Source organism: Borostomias antarcticus (genome assembly GCF_949987555.1).
Source record: "Borostomias antarcticus genome assembly, chromosome: 20".
Lineage (NCBI taxonomy): Eukaryota > Metazoa > Chordata > Actinopteri > Stomiiformes > Stomiidae > Borostomias > Borostomias antarcticus.
In genome coordinates this window covers 20,987,691-21,010,582 of record NC_140253.1, presented here as the reverse complement: position 1 = coordinate 21,010,582, position 22,892 = coordinate 20,987,691, and the positions used below count along the sequence as shown (strand labels likewise).

At 45.5% G+C, this 22,892-nt stretch overlaps 1 protein-coding gene across 1 annotated transcript in view; it reads right to left on the bottom strand.

Moving 5' to 3' along the window:
- Nucleotides 1-561: 561 nt before the first annotated feature.
- Nucleotides 562-22,892, bottom strand: part of LOC311322638 (NACHT, LRR and PYD domains-containing protein 12-like) — a gene marked incomplete at its 3' end in the record, with an annotated part of 224,402 nt that continues 202,071 nt past the window's right edge. The window contains exons 12-14 of the mRNA XM_084454717.1: nt 5,290-5,463; nt 5,096-5,142; nt 562-1,079 (exon numbers count right to left, since the gene is read on the bottom strand). Coding sequence (XP_084310843.1) covers nt 562-1,079; nt 5,096-5,142; nt 5,290-5,463 — 739 coding nt within the window. The remainder of the gene's footprint in view (nt 1,080-5,095; nt 5,143-5,289; nt 5,464-22,892) is intronic.

The window sequence follows — 22,892 nt, the reverse complement described above, 5'->3', positions numbered from 1 at the left end:
AAGCTAAGATGATCAATTTCCAACACCCAACCACCACAATTACAGTCTAAACAAAGAATATCAACACAGTTATAAAACAAACGCACACGAGATACTCTGAACCCCGCTTTCCCATTATCTCATCACCTTCACCCTTCTCCCTATTACAGATTAAACATTCCTTTTCTCGACTTTCTTCTAAACTCATTTACATTTTTACTGAGCTTACATGTGTTTAAGTGTGTGTGTGTGTGTGACTGTCTCTCTTTGAATCTAGAGAGAGAGAGTGTGTGTGTGTGTGAGAGAGAGAGAGCGAGAGAGAGAGAGGGTGGTGGGGATGTCTGTGTGAGGAATGACCCACAAAACCACAGTAGACACTGTCTGGAGAGATATGGCCTTGTGTTTCTTCTACTGACACACACACACACTCTCTCTCCCTCTCTCTGACACACACACACACATGCCCTCTCTGAGGCAGTTACAGATGAACTCTCAACCCCTCTGTAGGAGCCATATGTGTGTGTGTGTGTGTGTGTGTGTGTGTGTGTGTGTGTGTGTGTGTGGTATTGATCATACTGAACGCTATTCTACCTGACACAGGGACACTGAGGAGCCATAGTTATAAAACCCAAACCCTGGATAGAGGGGCTCAGTGAATGTGGTGGTGAATGTGTGCAGGTGGGTCAGTGTGTTAGAAGAGACTCGGTAGAAGGACAGAGTGCCGGCCGGCCAGTCCAGATACACTCCTACTCTGCTGGAGCCGGAGGGGAGGACAGGTAGGAAAGTGGTCCTTTCACTGTGCCAGGCAGCGTAACGGTCATCACCACACCTCAGACCCCAGGACTTGTCATTGTGTCCAACTCCTCTCCTGCTGATTCCTTTATATGACACTGATATATAAACCCCTCCTCTCCACTCTGTCTCCCAGTAACAGCGCCCAGACAGACCCTCCCTACACAGAACCTGGAAACAGTCCTCAAATCTCTCTGGGTGGTCAGGATACGGCTGCTCCTCCCACCTCCGTGTCACCGTTCTGTTCTCCTCAGACAGAGAGAGGTATCTGTTTGCTGTGTTTGAGTCCAGTGTGAGATCACAGGCATCTGATGGAGGAAACCAAGACACAACATGTTACTAAATATCATCATTACATTAAAATGTCTTGTCACTGTTTCATTCATCCAGACCTTTAATAAAGTATAATGATCAACTTCATTGATTACTCTGTCTAAGGGCGTATTCAAATATGAAGCGCACATTTAGCACGGTTTAGTCCCGGGGACTAAATGCACAAAATGATACACGTTTCATTTTGATCTGTCGCGGTTATGTTCAGACTGCCTTTTTACCAACCGAGCCAAATTTGAAAATAATGCCATGCAGTGCTGAGGTGGCTCGTTGATTGGATGGAAATTCTGACAAGGGGGTCATTCCAGAGATTCCAGAAAATATGGAAAACTTTCAGAAGGTGTGTGGTGTTATTACTGTTGATTTGGTGCTATCACCGAATCACCACTGACCAACAAGACCAACTACAGACCTCTCGAAGCCACTATGCTTCAGCCATTCGCTGAATATATTGTATACTTCTGAATTGTTGTGGGTTCTTTTAAGCATGTCATTGATTTCCTCGTCTGCCCAAATATCCAGGAGGCATCGTGTTTCCTCGTTACCCCATGTCAAGCCTCTGTTTACATTTTTTCGCAGCCATCGTAGCTATAACTGTACGGCAGCTGATTAATCCAAAAAGGTGCAATCCATCCTGCGGTTTCTCTGTGCCAGACCCGGGCTAGGCGTGGTCCCCTTCAGACATGAACAACCCCATTCAGAACTCGATTGGAATCGGGCCGAGCCCACCTTTTCAGAGCGGACTCGACCCGTATGATTTGGCGCGCGCTCGGACTTGCTTGGTGTGTTCAGACATGTCCACACAACCGGGACAAGGGAGAAACCGATTTCTATCTCGATTAAACCGAGATAAAGCCTGTTTGAATACGCCCTAAGTCTGTATGAATGTGAGCTGTTTGATGCTTGTGGGACAAGTCAGAGTTTGTACAGACATGAATACACACACACACACACACACACACACACAAGTTGAGCCTCAAACCCTCCCTCCCTTTATGTACTCCCCTCTCTCTCTCTCTCCCCCCTTCTCTCTCATTCTCTTCCTTATCTCCACACCTCTGTCTCTCTCCATCTCTCTCTGCTTTCTCCCCCTCCACAACCCCTCTCTGGCCTCCACACACACACACATATGCGCGTGCACACACACACATACACACACAGCTAAACACGCGCGCACACACACACACACATAAACAAACAAACAGACACATACTGTACACACACACAGCTAAACACACACATATATAATAAATGCTCTCTCTCTGTCTCACTCTCACAAACACGCACACACACACACACACACACTTACACACACATAACATTTTTTACATACTCTCTCACGCACACACACACACAGCTATTCACACAAACTCATGTGTTAGTTGTCATTCCTCCATTCCCACTATAACACTGTGACATCACTAGACTACATCACCCAACCACCCTCCATACCCACTATAACACTGTGACATCACTAGACTACATCACCCAACCACCCCTCCATACCCACTATAACACTCTGCCATCAGACTACATCACCCAACCACCCCTCCATACCCACTATAACACTCTGACATCACTAGACTACATCACCCAACCACCCCTCCATACCCACTATAACACTCTGCCATCAGACTACATCACCCAACCACCCCTCCATACCCACTATAACACTCTGCCATCAGACTACATCACCCAACCACCCCTCCATACCCACTATAACACTCTGCCATCTGACTACATCACCCAACCACCCCTCCATACCCACTATAACACTCTGCCATCAGACTACATCACCCAACCACCCCTCCATACCCACTATAACACTCTGACATCACTAGACTACATCACCCAACCACCCCTCCATACCCACTATAACACTCTGCCATCAGACTACATCACCCAACCACCCCTCCATACCCACTATAACACTCTGCCATCAGACTACATCACCCAACCACCCCTCCATACCCACTATAACACTCTGCCATCAGACTACATCACCCAACCACCCCTCCATACCCACTATAACACTCTGACATCAGACTACATCACCCAACCACCCCTCCATACCCACTATAACACTCTGCCATCACTAGACTACATCACCCAACCACCCCTCCATACCCACTATAACACTCTGACATCACTAGACTACATCACCCAACCACCCCTCCATACCCACTATAACACTCTGCCATCAGACTACATCACCCAACCACCCCTCCATACCCACTATAACACTCTGACATCACTAGACTACATCACCCAACCACCCCTCCATACCCACTATAACACTCTGCCATCAGACTACATCACCCAACCACCCCTCCATACCCACTATAACACTCTGCCATCAGACTACATCACCCAACCACCCCTCCATACCCACTATAACACTCTGACATCACTAGACTACATCACCCAACCACCCCTCCATACCCACTATAACACTCTGACATCACTAGACTACATCACCCAACCACCCCTCCATATCCACTATAACACTCTGCCATCACTAGACTACATCACCCAACCACCCCTCCATATCCTCTATAACACTCTGCCATCAGACTACATCACCCAACCACCCCTCCATACCCACTATAACACTCTGCCATCTGACTACATCACCCAACCACCCCTCCATACCCACTATAACACTCTGCCATCAGACTACATCACCCAACCACCCCTCCATACCCACTATAACACTCTGCCCTCAGACTACATCACCCAACCACCCCTCCATACCCACTATAACACTCTGCCATCAGACTACATCACCCAACCACCCCTCCATACCCACTATAACACTGTGACATCACTAGACTACATCACCCAACCACCCCTCCATACCCACTATCACACTCTGACATCACTAGACTACATCACCCAACCACCCCTCCATACCCACTATAACACTCTGACATCAGACTACATCACCCAACCACCCCTCCATACCCACTATAACACTCTGCCCTCACTAGACTACATCACCCAACCACCCCTCCATACCCACTATAACACTCTGACATCACTAGACTACATCACCCAACCACCCCTCCATACCCACTATAACACTCTGACATCACTAGACTACATCACCCAACCACCCCTCCATACCCACTATAACACTCTGCCATCAGACTACATCACCCAACCACCCCTCCATACCCACTATAACACTCTGCCATCAGACTACATCACCCAACCACCCCTCCATACCCACTATAACACTCTGCCATCAGACTACATCACCCAACCACCCTCCATACCCACTATAACACTCTGACATCACTAGACTACATCACCCAACCACCCCTCCATACCCACTATAACACTGTGACATCACTAGACTACATCACCCAACCACCCCTCCATACCCACTATAACACTCTGACATCACTAGACTACATCACCCAACCACCCCTCCATACCCACTATAACACTCTGCCATCAGACTACATCACCCAACCACCCCTCCATACCCACTATAACACTCTGCCATCAGACTACATCACCCAACCACCCCTCCATACCCACTATAACACTCTGACATCAGGACACAGGAATCGGACTCTGAGTTGCCGTACTGTGCGTTTCAACAACAGCTTTGTGCCATACAGCATAACTGTGTTGAATAAGGCATAGTCTGGAAAGGTGTATCAACTGTATCTATATGTATGTACACAGGATGTGTTGAGTAATGTATAGTCAGGCCAGGTGTATGTTGTTGTTTGTTGTTGTTATTTGTGGGTCTATATGTATGTTTGCGGGGAGGGGGCTATATGTTTGTTTACTGTCTAATGTGCGCTGGGCATTTCTTCATTGAAGACAATAAACAGCTCTCAGTTTCTCTGTGTCTGTCTCTCTCTCTCTCTCTCTCTCTCTGCCCCAGGTAGATAATGGTGGTGTTCTTTCAGTTTAGGTCAGCTTCAGTTAAAACACATGGGTAACAGACGTATTCTTTACAGCAGTCAATACTCACATTTTCTAGACCCAGGTCTGATCCTGAACTCTCCACCATGATCCACACTGTAGGAATAAGCAGAGGAAGATGATGATGAGGCAATGAGATCATCATCTAGTTCAGAAGGGGGGTGGAAAGAGGGGTTATAACAATGTTAAGATATTGATAGAGGGTGAATTATTTCCACATGGTTTTAAAAACTCTCTCCTTACTTGAGTTTCTCCAGTCTCCAGTGTGGATCCCCCAGTTCAGCAGAGAGCAGCTTCACTCCTGAGTCTCCTGGGTGATTGTAGCTCAGGTCCAGCTCTCTCAGGTGGGCGGGGTTTGACCTCATAGCTGAGGCTAGAGAGACACAGCCTTCCTCTGTGACCATGCAGCCCGACAGACTGTAGAAAAATGATTAATATAAACACTTTACTACCCTCTGCTGGTGAAAACCGGGAATGAAAGATTTATATTCCAGACTTCCTAGATATTCCAGACTTTTCATCTGTACTCTCATGCCTTTTACAATTTCCTCAGAAATAAAAGCATTTCATTTACCCTGGTGCACTTGAAATGTTACAATATAAAAAAGATAATTGATTTTATTATATCTTCCAATCCATTTAATAAAGGATATCTCTGCAGGCCCAGAGACTACGAGGGGGCGGGTCAACTGTCAATCAATTTTTACTTTGGCCAATCAGAGGCTGACAATCGTCTTGTCAATCAAAAACGAATTTCGCCTGCAACGGTTGTCAATCACTTTTTAATTGGCCGAATCGCCTTTCGTGAGACGCAAAGCTAATTTATCATTAATACGTGTCAGCTTCAGAGGAGGACGATCAAGCGAACAGATTGGATGTATTTCGAGGTAAGGGAAATTGACACAAGTGCAAAAGAATACGCAGTTATTTAACGTATTTTCAATTAGTTTGAACATTGACAGCGCCTAAATGCTCACATTTAAGAACGTAGACGAAGATGCTGAGATGCCTATCGTTAGCTAAATAGTTAAGTTAGTATGCATCCATGATCCTAGCCGTCACAACGTGGCTAGCTAGGTGTAGGCTATTCTTGACCCACGTTAACATTAGCAAAGCGGTGTACCTGCGCACATGCACAAACAGAGAAGTGCTTCTACAAAGAAATCTATCATATTTATTTTCTCATGTAAACACTGGGCGTTTGGTGTTGCCAAGCAAAAGGCTCTTTGCACAAGCTCCACTACTTCCTGAAATTCTACAGGCATTTCCTGTCCTATACCATTGGATGGAAGTGATCAGGTGATTATCAGGTGTGCCGCACACCTGATTAATCACTTCCATCCAATGGTATAGGACAGGAAATAAATCTGCCTGTAGAAGTTCAGGAAGTAGTAGAGCTTGTGCAAAGAGCCTATTGTCAGACAGTACTTCAGGAACAGTGCAAATCACACTGAAGTCAACAGCTGCCACGTTGCATGTCTGTGACTGATAAATCGTCAATGACGTGTACATGGTTGAAATTCATGTTGAAATGAAGTCCCCTCTTTTCCATAGCAACTATAGCAGAGGCCGTTATTCACATAACAATTGACCATGTGTTTGCTTTCTTCACTGACAGAGAGAGAGAGAGAGAGGGAGAAAGAGAGAGGGAGAAGATTTCAAGATTTCATCAAACAAAGCTCAGCTTTGGAAAGCGAACTGTTGAGGACAAGATAAAAAAGAAAGAGGTGATGATGGTGGTACACTGCCTACTCTTTACTTAACATGATGGGAAAAGCACATTGACGGGATAAATTGTATGTCTGTATATAGATAAACAAGTAGACAGGTAGATACTGTAGGTGTGTATAAATATACACAGTATGCATGATTATGTTCTGTTAAAAATATATAATTTGTTGACAGGAAACCAAGAGGTACAAGAGAGTGGAAGAGAGGGGACAGGAGGAGAGGACATAGAGATGAGAGGTGAGATACCTGATGTTAGCCAAAGAGACACTACATTAATTAGATCCTGGCAAGATTAAAAAATAATGTGGATGGATGGGTGTGGGTGGGGGTGTTTATAGCTTATGTTTATGTTTTCTTAATTTGTGGACAGGAGATGAAAATGGACACCACAGTGGAGGAGAGGTGACAGGAGGAGACCAACATGGACTAAAGACAGGAGCAGTGTTGACAGGAGGAGACCAACATGGACATCAGAGTGGAGGAGGCCAGGCTGGGAGAGAGGTGACAGGAGGAGCTAGTCATGTTTCTAATAGATGGTGTGTTCTCATCAACATTCACTTAAGTTGTGTCCTCTCTGGATGACCTCCACTGCTCTGTTAAAGATATTAATCCAATATGATGCGTGTTGTTCTCTATAGATCTAGCCTCTTAATTTTGCTCTAAGTGCACCAGATTGAAGCATCACAACTAAATGACCTCGGTATTACAAAAATCCTGCGTCCTGAATGTTTCAGAGGGCAGATGATAACCTCCTTCTAAGCAAGGAGCAGGTGTTCATAACTCTGTCTGCATCACTACACTGAGGTGACATTTTGGTTGTACTGTCTGATCACAACACTAAGAGTTCTAATTTTTAACCTATCTGTCTACATATCTATCCGTCTGTCTGTCTGTCTGTCTATCTATCTCTATCTTTCATTGTCTGCCCCTGTTTTATTATTGTATCTGAGGCTTCACGTTTGGTGATGGGACCTCAGTGGGTGAGAACAGACATGCTGAATAGACATAAAGATCTAGGCATGGGCAGCATCTTTCCATCCATTTAAAAATAAATATGTATTATTTTATGCCAACCTACATTGTCTAGCCCTAACCCTAACCTCTTAGAGTGCAAGAAGTGTCGGCCAGCTGTGTCATGTGTGTGTGTCTCCATTCTCAGCGTCAGTACATCCAGTTAGTTCACCTGGGCCAGCAGACTAAGCAGAGCCTCGACCCAAACAAGGTGTCCTGAATGGTCTCCCAGGTCCGCCTTATACAACTGAACTGTCAGCCCGGTGTTTCAGTGTGGTCTACAAGCTATTCAATAAAACCTGGAGAAAATTATCTGTATCTTGTCTTTACACTTACAGCACACATGCTGCACAAATGATAACCTTAATTGTATGACACTTGTTTTGTAAAATGCACAAGGGTATCTCTGACTTGGCTAGACTGTGGATGTGGTGACTAGTCCAGGCCAGTCAGCATGGTATAAGCTGCATACAGGTGAGCGGAAGCTGAAACGCTTGTTTCTTGGATAGGCCCAAGGCAGCTTGCCAGCAGGGTCAGGCCTGTGCCGGGAGGTCAGTACATTAGAACCCCCTTAGGCGGGCTGTATGTATCCTAGGTTCTCAAACTTATATTTGTGGTATAGAAAGGTAGAACTTGCTTGGTTGGTTATGTAAGTGTGTGTGTGTGGTACTGTTGATTTTCCTCCACACTCCTCTCTCAGCCATATGTTTCCCCTATGTGGATCTGAAAACAGTGATAGGGATTAAATTAGGTTGCTAAGAGAACTGCTGAGAACCAGAAGCATTCAAGAACATAACCTGTGCTGGAATACTAGTGTATGAACAAATCAATACAAGTAGAGCACATCTACTGACAGGCTGGCTGAATGACTGGAAGACTGACTTGGGACCTCCACTGAGGACATCCCAGTCCTGGCTATGGATCAGTAGTGATGCTCCCCTGCCCCTGGGCTAGTGTAGACCATTGCTAGCCTCTACCCACAAGCCATTACATTGATCATAGGCCTACTAAGAGAATACCAAGGGGAGTCTTGGTAAGGCTTTTATCAGGAAGGTTGATGGATTACATCTTTCAAGCTACATGATTTGCATAAAAAAAAAAAAATCTCTCTCACACACAGTCATGTAATCCAGTCAATCTAACTCCATAACAAATTGCATTAGGCCTACGTAACTAGCAAACTAACTGGCAAACAAAGTCAATGTAGATAGCTAGCTAACTAGCTAGCGTCATTTCCACCCTGCCCCTTCTCTTAAGAGAAAGGCGATTTGCAAAATAAAAAGTGATTGACAACCGTTTCAGGCGAAATGAGTTTTTGATTGACAAGACGATTGTCAGCCTCTGATTGGCCAAAGTAGAAATTGATTGACAGTTGACCCGCCACCTCAAAGTCTCCGGGCCTGCAGAGATACACACTTGATTTTCAATCCATCTGACCCTTTTAGTTGTGAGTCCCTGTTTAGTACACTGAGCTGTTTATAGTCTGGGATGAGTTTGAAATGAGAGCTGAGGCAGCAGAGTACAATCTGCACCCAATCAGCCTGAAAAGAAGGGGAATAATTATCAATCAATAAATAAGAACATTTACACAGCCTTTCTCTGTCATTCAACATTGACAGCCTGTAGAATATCATTCTACATACAGGACTTAAGAAACTATGTTTTAGCTTTTTTATGCTCATGACATGTAGATTAAGTGTTTGCTTTACTCTAAAAACCAATATTGGCCCTGGGGACAAATAAAGTGGAAAGTAGATATTGACATTGAGACATGCTACTCTAGTGGCAAAAAGGAGAATGCAGCTGCATTTAATATGTTTAATGTTTTTTCTTAATTCCGAATTCTTCTAATAACTTTTATCAGTCAATCGGTATCCTTAAATGTAAGAGATTAACACTTGCAACAAACATACTTTTGTGTGTTTTGGGAGTGGTTTAGGCACAGTAGTGCTGCCAATTCATGACTACATACAAACTCCTTGTGGATTCAGATTGTATCATTCATTTAGTACATATAAAGTACTTGCCACCGATTCTGCTGCACTTCAGCTGATTGGTTCTCTGTCCACTTTTCATTCACGTGTTCTTTTCTATAACCTAACCTCCATCTGGCATCATTTGACGTGACTAGGCAAGGCTACACCTCAACTGCAGGTTAGAAAGGCTTAGTAGCATAACATCAGCCAAATTCAAGATCGCTTTCATGAATAAATACGACTAGTTCTGATACCTGTTAGAGCACTATGCACACCAACTGAATGCTGTACATCTGCCATCTCTGCAGCTTAGGCCTAGCAGGCTAAATAATTCTAGAGTAGGCTGACGTGAGGTAAAAGATCAGTGTTCGTATCAGGGCAGGCGTAGGGTTATAGAGTAGGCGTATAGAGTAATTCTAGTGTCAGGCTGACGATGTCCGAGGAAAGTCCGGATAGAGAGAGAGACTGACCAAGGTTAGCTCATTTATGAGTTAGATGGCAGATTAATAACAATAAATGTGCATTTCCCTTCGGGAATGAATAAAATGTAAATGGGCTGCACTTATGTAACGCCTTTCTACCTTAACGGACAAAACTACAATGGCTGCTCATTCAATCATTCAAACACACATTCACACACCAATTATGGCAGCCGTCATACAAGGTGCTAGCCTGATCATTGGGAACAATTTGGGGTTCAGTGTCTTGCTAAAGGACACTTTGTCATGTATGTGTCTGTCTGTGTGTCTGTCTGTCTGTCATTCTCAGATGTCTGGCTGTCTGACTGTCATTCTCAGATGTCTGGCACCCGTGTTTTGTGCCCTACTGCACAAAATAATTCTGAGTGCAGTAGCTGACTCTACTCTTCAGATCATAAAAGTAACTTCAGATTTGTTCGGGGAGTGCACCAATGTTGTGTCACGTGAGCTGTGTATCATACGTCTTGAGGGCTTACGCATTGTAACCATAGTTCTATGAGTGGAGCGGAGCCCCACAGGGCTAGCTCCTATTGGCTTGTGACACCTAGCGACATTTGACTGAAGGAAAAAAAAAAAAAATTATACACGCACCTGTGTCCTAACAGGTCCGGTGCACCACTGTATAAGTAGGCTTCGCCTGCACAACTGCTCCTAACCGAAATTTTCAGTGAGCAGACTGCAGGGTCAGCAAGTCAGTTCCCTGTGGTGCTCCGCTCCACTCATAGAACTAGGGTTACAATGCGTAACCATCGTTTTATTTCATGGAGCTCCGCCCCACAGGGCTAACTCCTATTAACATAAGCGGAGCTACACGACTGCACCATACACCCTTGCTGGCCCCAGTAACAAAAGACTGGCTAACTAGGACACAAGCCAGTGCTCCAAGGTGAGACCATACTAAAAGTTGTCCCAAACCAGGCACTGGCCCCACCCCGCCACACTCAGTTTATCAGACCATCACTCACCAGACGGTCCTGCCCTGAGACATCATGTCAATGCTGACTCCCGCTGGCAGCTGTGCCTAAAGGCCGTTTCAGATGAGGAGCGATATCCGCGCATTGTAATTCATTTTCAATGAGAGTGGCGGGCGGACAATTTGGGAGCCGCGGACAATCTGGGGCGGAGCGGCAAGCGGGCGCGACCCCGTGAAATTGTCGCACGCGTGTTCGTTTCGTGCACACGCCCGCCCGCGACAAGAGCTGAATTGTAGTCAGTTTTCCCCGCTGCGCGCAGGACGCGTGCGTCCCCCGCTGATCCGAGCGAGAACGCAGGCGGAATATCGCTCCCCGTCTGAAACGGCCTTAATGCTGTGTTCACACCGGGCGCAAATTTTTCCTGCGGCGCGGCGAGTTTACATAGAAAGTCAATACAATTCGGGCAAACTGGGCGGCGGGCGGCACGAATCGCAGAACTCGTCGGCGTGACGGCCAGGATTCGCCGCACGGCGACATTCGCAAAAGTAAAATTTTTTGAACTTTCTGCGGCTGATTCGCGCGGCAGCCCATTGATCCCGCGGCGAGATTGGGCGAACTGGGCGGCGCAAATTTTCTCGCCGCGCCCGGTGTGAACACACAGACGACGCCACAGAGACAGAGGACATGGATAAGAGATAATAACGGACAAAAGGAGACGGAGATGACCAAGTCGCTCATAAGACTTGGAGATGCCCTCACAAATCCATTGGGAGTGACGCTGCTAAGACAGCGGTGAACCCACCTTCCCCGGGCCGTGACAAACCAACAACTGGGCGATAGTTCGGCGCTGAACATAACAAGTGCACCCACAGGACACAATAAATGTAAGTGGGCCTCTTCCTCACGGAGGCGGAGGATAGAAAGCTTTCAGCTCCAAATCCTGTGCACTGAATGCGCCCCGGACAACTTTTGTAACAACAGATTGATCCGTGTGCAAAACCGCTTCAGATCATATAGTGGTTTATGAATTAGGCAGAACTTCACCAGTTTCATTGCTGTTCATATAAAGTCAGGTTTGACTACAGTAACCTCTGATAACCCTTGCCTAGGCCTACAGTGTATGAATAAGCCAGTCTGAGGGCATAGAAGGTCAGAGAATATTCTCCGCTGACTCAGTTCTTTTGAAAGAGCAAAACAGCAGCTGTTAAGTTGCTCAACTAGACATCGGAGACATCTAGAATGTCCGGTCCCCCAGCAACGGTCTAATCTTGAACTGGCACTGCGCCATTACAGACCATCACCATAACTTAAGATTGTCATGTGACCAGCCCCCACTAAGCACTATAAAAGAAGCACCGGACTATAGCACGAGCGCGCTTTAGCCATTTCATGCTCGTAGCTCCATGTTGAAACCATCCTACGCTAGCATAAGCTTAGCTCCTAGCCTAGCATGTTAGCTTGTTAGCATGCTAGCTCACACCTGTTTTCCACGCTACTTCAACTTCATGCTACTCTGCTACTCTGTGGCTGCTACGGTACTGTATCATTTGTCATAATTCTGTCATAATTGTATCTGACCAAGCCTGAAGTTTGGTTATTGTCTTGTATACTATATGCTTATTCTTTGTTAAATAAACTACATAATTTCATGGCTTCTAGTAATCCAAACTGTGTCTGAGCATCTGTTTAAGGAATCTACATCAATCACCTGTGATGATAGAAACTGTCAGCGCTCTCAAATCACTGACCCGCTTGCCTGAAGTCAGTGCAAGGAGCAGCGGACTTAATAGAGAGCCACTTGAGAGACGTGCTCCATTGGTTCAAACGACGCTTCACACAGTGCGTTCAGAACGTTTTTTTTTTCTTCAGTCAAATGTAGCTGGCTACCCACTGAGCAAAGACACGTCTAAAAGACGTCTTTTAGATGTCTTTTTCCTCTTTTTCGGACGTCCAAAGACATCCAATTAGGAGCCAGAATGAATTTTTATTTTTAACGTTCAGATATTGAACCCGTTCTGCACGTCCACAGACGTCTTAGAGGGGTCCAAGCCATACGTTTAAATATTGAGGGGTCCAGCAGACGTACAAATGGGGTTCTGGACCGACGGACGTTATTAAGACATGATCTGAACGTCTCCCTGACGTTGCGTGTTTGCTGGGTAGGTTTCACAAGCCAATAGGAGCTAGCCCTGTGGGTTGGAGTTCCACGAAATAGAACAAGTTGTAATTTGTTGAACAGGAATACAGACCTCAGTGTCTCCAGTTTACAGTGTGGTTTCCCCAGTCCAGCAGAGAGCTTCTTCATTCCTGAATCCTGCAGGTCATTGTCACTCAGGTCCAGCTCTCTCAGATTTGAGGAGTTGAGAGTTGAGGCCAGCGTTTCACAGCACCGTTGTGAGAGATTACAGCGATTCAGCCTAAATGACAGGAGGAGAAAATAAGACATCATCATCTTCTGGGTTTCAAAACAAGATAGAAGGGAATCTTAAAAACTGGAAAATAGTTTGCGCTCCTCTCAAAAAGTCCAAAGTAAGTCCTTTCATCAGGTGCATGAGCTGAATGCATATAGGATGAAATATAGAAGATGCACTGATACAAAACTAAGCGAATGCCCACACTGAGGTTTAGACATGCAAAAAATAATTTCAATCCTTTAATCTAATCCATCTATACAAAGCATAAGCTACCAAACCCACTGCACTTTTTCCTAGCACATGTTGTATATAGCAGCATGGTTTAGATTAAAGGATTGAAAATGGCATTTTAGATATGGCAGCAAACTAATTTTACATCAAAAGCATGTTGAAAAACAATTACGTCTTGACGTCCTACAGGAAGGCGTGCACCTGTCTTCACTTGGCAAATGCGGATGATGTCAACCAGGGGTGCCCTTACATAGCAGCCTACATTTGTCCAGTTGTCATAGATGACCACTAGAGCGAAAGCACAAACTGAATAGGGTGAATTCACAAAGAATGGATTGCGGCCGCTAATAGCACCATGAACTGCGTGTCATTCAGGCCCGATAGGTGCTCCGTTTTAACAACCTATTCACTAAACACATTGCGCTAATGATATTCTAACGCAAACACGCCCATAGGGTGTTGCAGCTGAGTGCAAGTTGCTCCTGATATGGAAAAGTACTATAAATACTGTCCAGGCAACGGTGCGCATGTGGACAATGGCAGAGAGAAAACTGTGTGTGAGTGTAAACCAAGGTATCGTTTTAACTTTTTGTTATCAATTTCAGTTTAGTTTTGATTAGTTTTAAAGCAGGTTTGCTAGTTTAGTTTAGTTTTTATTTTTTGAAAATGCTTAGGTTTTAGTTTAGTTTTTATTAGTTTCAGTATTAGTTTTAGTTTTTTTTTTCTTCTGTGCTAGACTTGTCAGAATATCCTGATCTTGTGAGTTCACATTGTTTCACTCCGTGTTAAACAAGCCATCTGGCGCACATCAGGTTACTTCTGCGCAGGAGCACAGCTAAATAAAATGGAGGATAGATTTCATAACCACCCAAAATACTAGGCTTATGTATGAAATGAAAAAGACTAAAACTAAGGAAATTTTCTCTATAATTTTATTTTAGTTAGTTTTGTAAACACACAATGCAGTTTTAGTTAGTTATCGTTTTTTTGTAAAGCCTAGTTTTTATTTTTATTTCAGTTAACTAAAATGTTTTTCACACCTAGTTTTCGTTTTTTTGTTAGTTTTCGTTAACTATAATAACCTTGGTGTGAACTGGAAGTCCTTTCGGATGAGGTCCACAGGTAAGCCTCACAATTGCAAACAAAAAACATCACACTCACAGTTAAAAACCATGTTTGGGATTTAATATCCCAGTCTGTGAGCACAATTGGTTTTTCCAAATACAATAGTAGCCTATGGACTGCAAACGGAGGTGGAATGATTTGAAAAAGAGAACAATGGAGAAAATATCATTCAATAACTCCCAGGCAAACCAGGCCAGGTCCAGCCTGGCTTATGTGCGTTGGCTGGCTTGTTTCTGTGCGGGACTGGTAGGACGGTAATGTTTGATAAATAAAGATGGGTCTTGTCACTTGGACACATTAGTTCCAATGCTTCCAATGCTTATCCAGCACAATGAGAGCGGGATAGCCAGTTAGCTCATGGGCTCACAACAACTAGCAGCAGCTTCCATAACATTAATGGTAGCGGTCAGTGGCTACACTGATGATTCCTGTAATGTTAGCTATTTTGCTGCAATGGGTTCAACTTTTGTTTCTGGATAAAAGTCATGACTTGCTGTTTTGCACTTCCCGTTACGTGGTGAATAAGTAGACCCAAGACACAGTGGGTTATTTGGACATCTACTAGGATCTTGATATTATATTGATATGAAGATATGAAAGTAAAGCATTTGCCCTTAGAAGTAAAGATGTAGAACTGTAAATAAAATGGTTCTTAGCTACGTAACCTAATTGTAGGCAGACTTGAAAGGTCAATTGTAATAATATCATGAATGAACAATTATAAACATAGTACTCAACAAAATAGGTAATACTCAAGTCTTGATTGAAACTTTTCCTAAATGCTTTATTAAACATACAGACATGCACATTAAAAGTAGCCATAAGTTGTTATTTTGCATGTGCTCTCAGGACATGTTGTGGTTGTAACCATCTTTGTAAAGAAGAGAGGCATGTTATGCACATGTATACAGTAGTGCAGAGTCACTTGTCTATTGTATAGACATGGTATTCAATTGCTCAAGTGTTGTCAGGTGTTTGTTCGAGTGTTCAGTGGTGCATAGTCAGTTGTCTTTTGTATAGACAAGGTGCAAGGTGTCACGTGTTCACTTGTTGGTCCAGGGGGTGGCATGTGTGCCATTGTTATAATGAGAGTGAGGGCATATGTATAGTACAACCAGAGTACTATAAACGGACAGTCTTCTTCTGAGCTGCTGGTTGGCAGGGGGCTTCTTCTGAGCTACTGTTTGGCAGGGGGCAAGTGATGTCTTGAGCCTCATGATAACATAAGTGAACATGTGACACCTTGCACCTTGTCTATACAATAGACAACTGACTCTGCACAACTGTACACTCGAACCAATGAACCAACTTGAGCAATTGAACACCTTGTTTATACAATAGAGAACTCACTCTGCACTACTGTATACTACTGTACAGTATACTTGACATGTTATGTAATTGCACTGCTGTATCATGGACAGAGTCACAGCCATCTGATGAAAATGTATAGAGCTGGCTGTATCAAGAAATGTTAATCTGAATATGTGTAAGCCTGGTTATAGGGAGAGGACGTGTCTCCACCGGACAGATTTACATGTTACCTAGGTCAAGGGTGACATGCTCACATGTGGTGTACAAACACCGACTGTTTTAGATACTGGGGCGTCAGGCGCCTCATCCTATCTTTGCTTCAAGGCCGTCTTTCGAGAAGAGAGAGACGGCTTTGTGTAGAAGGAAGGAGGGGGGTGTGGGACACCCCCCCTTCTCAAAGTGTTAAAACCACTATTCAGTTTGCATATGCTTTGATTTGGGTTCGGACAGCATCCAGACAGGTCAACTGTACATTAGGCATGCCATCGTCTTTTGTATGTAAAACCTTCTGTAATAAATCGCTTTTGCTGAGGCTCAAATCCCGTGTTGGAGAGATTCATTTGGAACACCTGAGAAAAGGAGACACTGGACTGTGTGGTATATCTAGAGATTGGGGGTCCGTCTTTTATTGGAAACGAGAAAACACAACGCAGAGCTAATCAAGGACAATAATAAAAGACAAAGAGATTCAACAATTGGTGCCGTGACCCGGATCGGACATCCAAAACCTGGACGAGCCCAAAGACCGGTCGAGCAGAACAGCCGCAGCCGTGAAAGCAGGGGACGCCTTGTCAGCAGCTGTGACCTGATCCGCCTCAGAGACCAAAAACTACACCGGGTGAGTGGGTTGGATGTCCCGATCCTAAAAGAACCAATCAGTAAATCTAAGAATGCCACACATAATCTCTCAACACGTAAAACAAAACTAGTGCTGGATGTAAATGTATGTCTATATGTAACTACATGTCTGATGTTTGGAATGCTAGAGTACCTGCCACGGTGCTTGCATGTGTTTTGTTATGTGAAGTAGACCACTTCCCTAGGCCTATGTGACCTTTAAGGACAGCCTGTGGGAGACAGGGAATTGCCTTAAAGTAGACCAGCAGGATATTTGTACATCCTGGGGTGCCTATCGCATGAAATACTGTGTACAGGTGTATAAGGCCCTTAAGATTTTCTTAAGGAAGACCAGCAGGGTTATCACCCTGGGGTTGCCCGTCCACGCGAGAGATCGGTGGAGGGTATTTCACTTCTAAGGATTGCGCAGTCCTTGAGAGGGCCCCCGTGAAAGACCGGGGTGTTGGATGGGTGTGTGATGTATGTGTATTGTCGCACATGGATTCTAGATGTACGTGTATATGCAGTCTAGGGAAGCGTGTGATGTATGTGTATTGTCGCCCATGGATTCTAGATGTACATGTATATATATGCACAGTCTAGGGAAGCGGTTTGGTTAGGTCACTGTAATAAAATCATACTGTGTGAACCAAGACCTTATCTGCTCCAGCGAAGTGCTGGAGCCGTTATTTCTCACTCCCGACTCAGCCCCTCCCTTACACAGCCACAGAGCTAAATTACAGTCAGCCAGTCGCTTGACTATCAGTGAGAGCAGAGTAGGCTTAGCGAGGAGAGTCGGAGGAGGAGATAGAACACCGTCGATGACGGTCCGATTTATGCTTATTGCTGGGTATGGAAACTAGATGTGTATGTATGTGTGCATAGGCCGTGCGTATGTATATATAGTCTAGGGTAGCATATTTGGTTACGCGCTGGTTTAAAACACGCCGTATTTTGATACATTCTCTCTTCGCCTCAGCAGAGTTGGCCAAACGCCCAGTACACATGACTCAGGCCCTCCCCTACAGAACCAGAGGCAGACTAAAATACTGCTCTTTCACAATGGCAACGCCTAAAGGTAGTCCTGAAAGATCTGAGAAAACTACATTAGAGAAAGGGGGGACAGCCCCCCCCCGATGTAACGCTAGAGGATATTAGACAGGACGTAAACCAGTACGTTTGGAGAACCATGAATTTGGAGAAAACCTTTAATGCTATAAGGGAAGAAAATCAGGAGCTGCGGTCCAAGCTTATGGCAAAGGAGGGTGTAGTAGCTGAGTTGTCAGCTAGATTGGATGAAGCTCGCAAAGACTTCATGCAGGTTACCAGCCCGAGTCGGGAGCAAGGTCGGAAACTTGAAACACTGACATTTCCCCAGTCACGTAAGTCAGCAGAGGCGAACGATGATGCTGAGGAAGAAGAGAGCTTAGGAGAGGCGATGTGTCTCAGGTCCGTAATAGGGCCACGGTTGGACACAAACTATAGACAAGGAAGGGCCGCCCCCGAGCGGGAGGTGGACCCGGGTGAGCAGCCAGATCCAGGCTCCAGTGACGAGGGAGAGGATGTTCCGCCTGTGTCCCGAGATAGAGGAAGAACTCTGCCTACTAGACAGACGCTAGAGCGCATGTGTAAGAAGCCATCACAGGCTGCTTCTAACTTGCGCCCCCTGAGGATGGGAGGTGACACTACTAGCACACGGGGGATACACTCTTATGTCCCAGCTAAACCACAATACTTAGAGCGCTGGTCAGCTATTATTAAACACCCACGTGAGGTGGGCATGGTGACATGGGACGAGATAGACTGTTTAAGAGGGTTTTATCAGTTACACCCATATGACGCAGTAGCCATGATGTGTCCTAGTCTGTCAATAATGGAGCGTGATGTGTTGAGAGCCAGAGTCAACGCAAACCTAGGGTCCCGGGGCGACAACGTCAAGGCCGCGTGGGACGCAATTAGAACATGGATCAGAGAGGAAGCAACAGTCGACATCGACTGGTCTAAAATTAGCCGCTGCCAGCAAAAGGCTTCAGAGGCGTTTGCCGATTTTGAACTCAGATGGAGACAGGTGTTCTTGAGACACAGTGGGTTGCCTGATGTGGACGATGGCAACATAGCAAATTCCAGTCACCCACAGATTAGTGACACGCTTGTTAAAGCCATCACAGACAGGTTAGGAGATGCTTTGGCAATCAGTTTGCCAGACTTTAAAACAGCGGCCTACGGGGAGCTAATGGAGCACCTCACAGCCCTAGACAAAAACATGGGTGTGCGAGCGAGGTCAATGGCCGCACCTAAGCAGCCAGAGGAGCCAAAGGTAGAGAGAAAGGTTAAGAGAGTGGAGTCAAGGCCCAAGGGGGGTTTTAACAAATCCAGAGACCGTTGTAATTACTGTGGGGCCAGGGGTCATTGGGCTGCAGAATGCACGGCCTCCACTTCTCTCCCCTCCTCTCAGCCCCCCAAATTTTTAGTTAAGCCGTCGCTCCGCGTCCTTGAGGCGGCCCTGATACAAACAGAAGGTTTCAAAGGCCGGTATATCAGGGGGTCCTTGAATGAGCGCAGACAACTTGACTTCCTCCTCAGTGCCTATCAGGAACTGACATTAAACTAACTAAACAGGAAGTGTGCATGCATGGGGCAGGGGGAGAGCCGATATGGGTAAAGAGAACAAGGCCATTCCTGCTGGAATTGGGACCTGTATCTCTCACCACTTCTCTTTGGGTGGGGGATGTCAATGAAGCCCTATTGGGGCTTGATGTGCTGACACAAATTAATTCATCCCTTCAGTTTCAACAAGGGAAAGTCAGATGGAATCTAAACCAGGTAACAAAACCTGATGTAGCAAATTTGCCAATCTGGGCAAAAGAAAAAAATGATTGTGGGTTTCTGAAAATGGAAACGGTCACCTTCACAGGTAGGCCTCCTCCATGTACTCGCCAGTATCCACTCTCCCCACGCGCGATTGAGGGGATTAAGCCCCTCCTTAAAATCTTTGAGGAGAGAGGAGTCCTGAAAAAGACTCACAGTGCCTCCAACAGTCCAGCATGGCCTTTGAAATAACCTTCAGGTGAAATGGCGTCTCTGTGTGGACCACAGAGTCGCCAATGAGTATGTGGATAAGATAGCGCCCCTGTAGCAGACCCGTCCACCATTTTCAGTACACTGAAACCCGAACACAAGTGGTTCTCTGTCGTAGATATGACGCAGGGTTTCTACAGTGTTCCTCTTGCAGAGGAGGTGCAACCTTGGACTGCTTTCACTATTGATGGAGATCAATATCAGTTCACCCGAACACCAATGGGGTTGCACAACTCTCCGACTATCTATCATCAAGCTTTGCGTGATCATCTGCGCAAAATGTCTCCCATCTCTTCCACAGTCCTTCAATATGTGGATGATGTTCTCCTGGCCAGTTCGACTGAGTCAGAACACGAACATGACCTCAAAGTCCTGCTGACACATCTTCATGAGCAGGGCCACAAGGCCAGTCTGGGGAAAGCTCAGATTATGCAGGAACAGGTCATTTATTTAGGGCAGAGAATATCACAAGTAGCAGACGCTGAATTAGGAAGAGGAGGGATTGTTGAATATTGTTGAATATTGTTGAATAGTGTTGAATATTCTTGAATATTGTTGATTTTCAGAGAAATGCCTTTAATATGATCCTGTTAGCTATTTCCTAATTATGATGATTGACCTCTGAGTATGGCTGTCGGCTTGAGTTTTCGATAAGAAGTGTCCCTCTTCCATAGACTTAAGAGATAAAGACACTCCATGGCTGGTACACTCTGGGCCAAACACCATTGTTGTGGTTAGAGATAAAGGCCTGGGCGCCGAGGCGGCGTAGGTTACTGGGACACAACAAGGCCACAGAAGAGACCAGAGACAGTCTTATCGGAGAAGAGTCGAGGCAGGGCAGGTTTGTTTGTATGGCACATTTCAGCCACAGGGCAATTCAAGGTGCTTTACATGAGACATTTAAAGCATTAACGTTAAGAGCGTTAAGAGGTAACACTCTGGTTGACCAAGCAGCAGAACAGACAGCTCGTGACAGAGATACCATACAAGCCCATTTGTCCTCAGCCCAACCTGCACCCCCGTATCAGATTGATACTGTCACTGACCACAAGGTGATGCAGGTAGAGACTGAGAGGGGGGGAGGTGTGGACTTGGATGGAGAATGGGGCAGATATGAACTCAGACGAGTGTGGCGACAAAGTCAGAAATTGGTTGCACCACAACGGTTGCTCCCTTATCTGGCAACACAGATTCACTTCACTGTTCTTATCATCCTCAGAGCAGTGGACTCAGACTGAAAGGATGAATCGTGTCATCAAAGAGAGACTCACCAAATACCACCAAGAAAAGGTGGCTTGGCCCGATGCGTTGAGTCTTGTGCTCTGCTCCATTCGAGCAACACACAATCGGGAAACTGGACTTAGTCCGTTTGAGGTCATCTGTGGGAGGCCCATGCCACTCCCCGGAGCCATCGACCTTAGAAAAGCGGATGTACATCTTACTAGTGACACTTTGATAATGTACTAGGAGGAGTTGAGCAAGGCTGTGGCCAAGGCTCACAAACAGGTACTGGCAGCCTGGAGCGAAATCCCCGAGGGGGGACATGCTCTTATCCCAGGCCAGTATGTCATGATAAAGAAGTTTCAGGGGGAGACTTTAGAGGCAAAGTGGGATGGACCTTATCAGGTTGTGCTCATCACCCACGCAGCAGTAAAGATAAAAGGGAAACCCAACTGGATTCATGCCAGTCAATGCAAGGTGGTTGCACCACCAGACACAGAGTAGACTGAGTACACCTCAAAGCGAACACACTCTTGTAGTACTGCATCAGATAAATTGAAGAGCCAACCACTCCAGACTTAAAAACATCGGGTAGAATAGCGTTCAGGCTTAGCACTCCAAAACTAGGGACAGCCGTGGCAGCTGTTGTTCGAGCAGAGTCCTTGAGCTAAAGAACCATACGTCTAGTGATGGGGGCCGACTCGGGATGAAGACGACAACTTAGAGAATTACGACGTAATGCTCTATACCTGTGCCCACTGCTCGGATGACTAGCGCTGCTAAAGGGACAGGAGAATGGGTGTTAAGACCGCAGGCAGGCTTAGAACGGACCTTCTCGGAGGGTCACAGTTTGGAGTGGGGGGAAGGGGGCTTTTCTAGAAATTAGTAATGCTAAAATTAAAAATTTTGTGAAACCATAATCTCTAGGTCTGGTCTGAATGAGAGAGTGAGTGAGAGATATATGCTGTTACAAACTGAGTTTTGGAATACATGATACTGTCGCCGTTTCTTGTGTTTTCCTGTGTTCACAGGTGGAGTGGGAGAGAAGTCTGGGCTAACTGGGGACACGCAGACCGCGGGTGCTGGAGCAAAAGGGAAGACCACACCATCTCGGGCGGAGAGCGACAGTCACGACAGACACTTGAACTTCCACACCACACACCATATATTATAACCATTTCCTCCTACATTTATAGCTTGCTGGTCGGGGACAGGACGTCAATGCCAGCAATTGTGAAGTGTATGAGTTGTCATTCTGTGAATAAAAACTCCAGGTTGCACTTGAGATATACTCATGAAAAGGAGACAGGGGTTTTGGGACGTGTATTTTGTTAAAAAGGTCATTTAGTTCTGGGTCGGGGACACTCGGATTTTGAGTAAATCTTCCTTTCACAGCAGAGATACACACAGCAATTAAAGATCATCTCTCAGGGAGAAGACACTTTGATTTCGAACTAACAGACTAAGTTTCAGGTTGCTATAATGAAGGGTTTGTGTTTTATCATCCTGTGGCTCTCC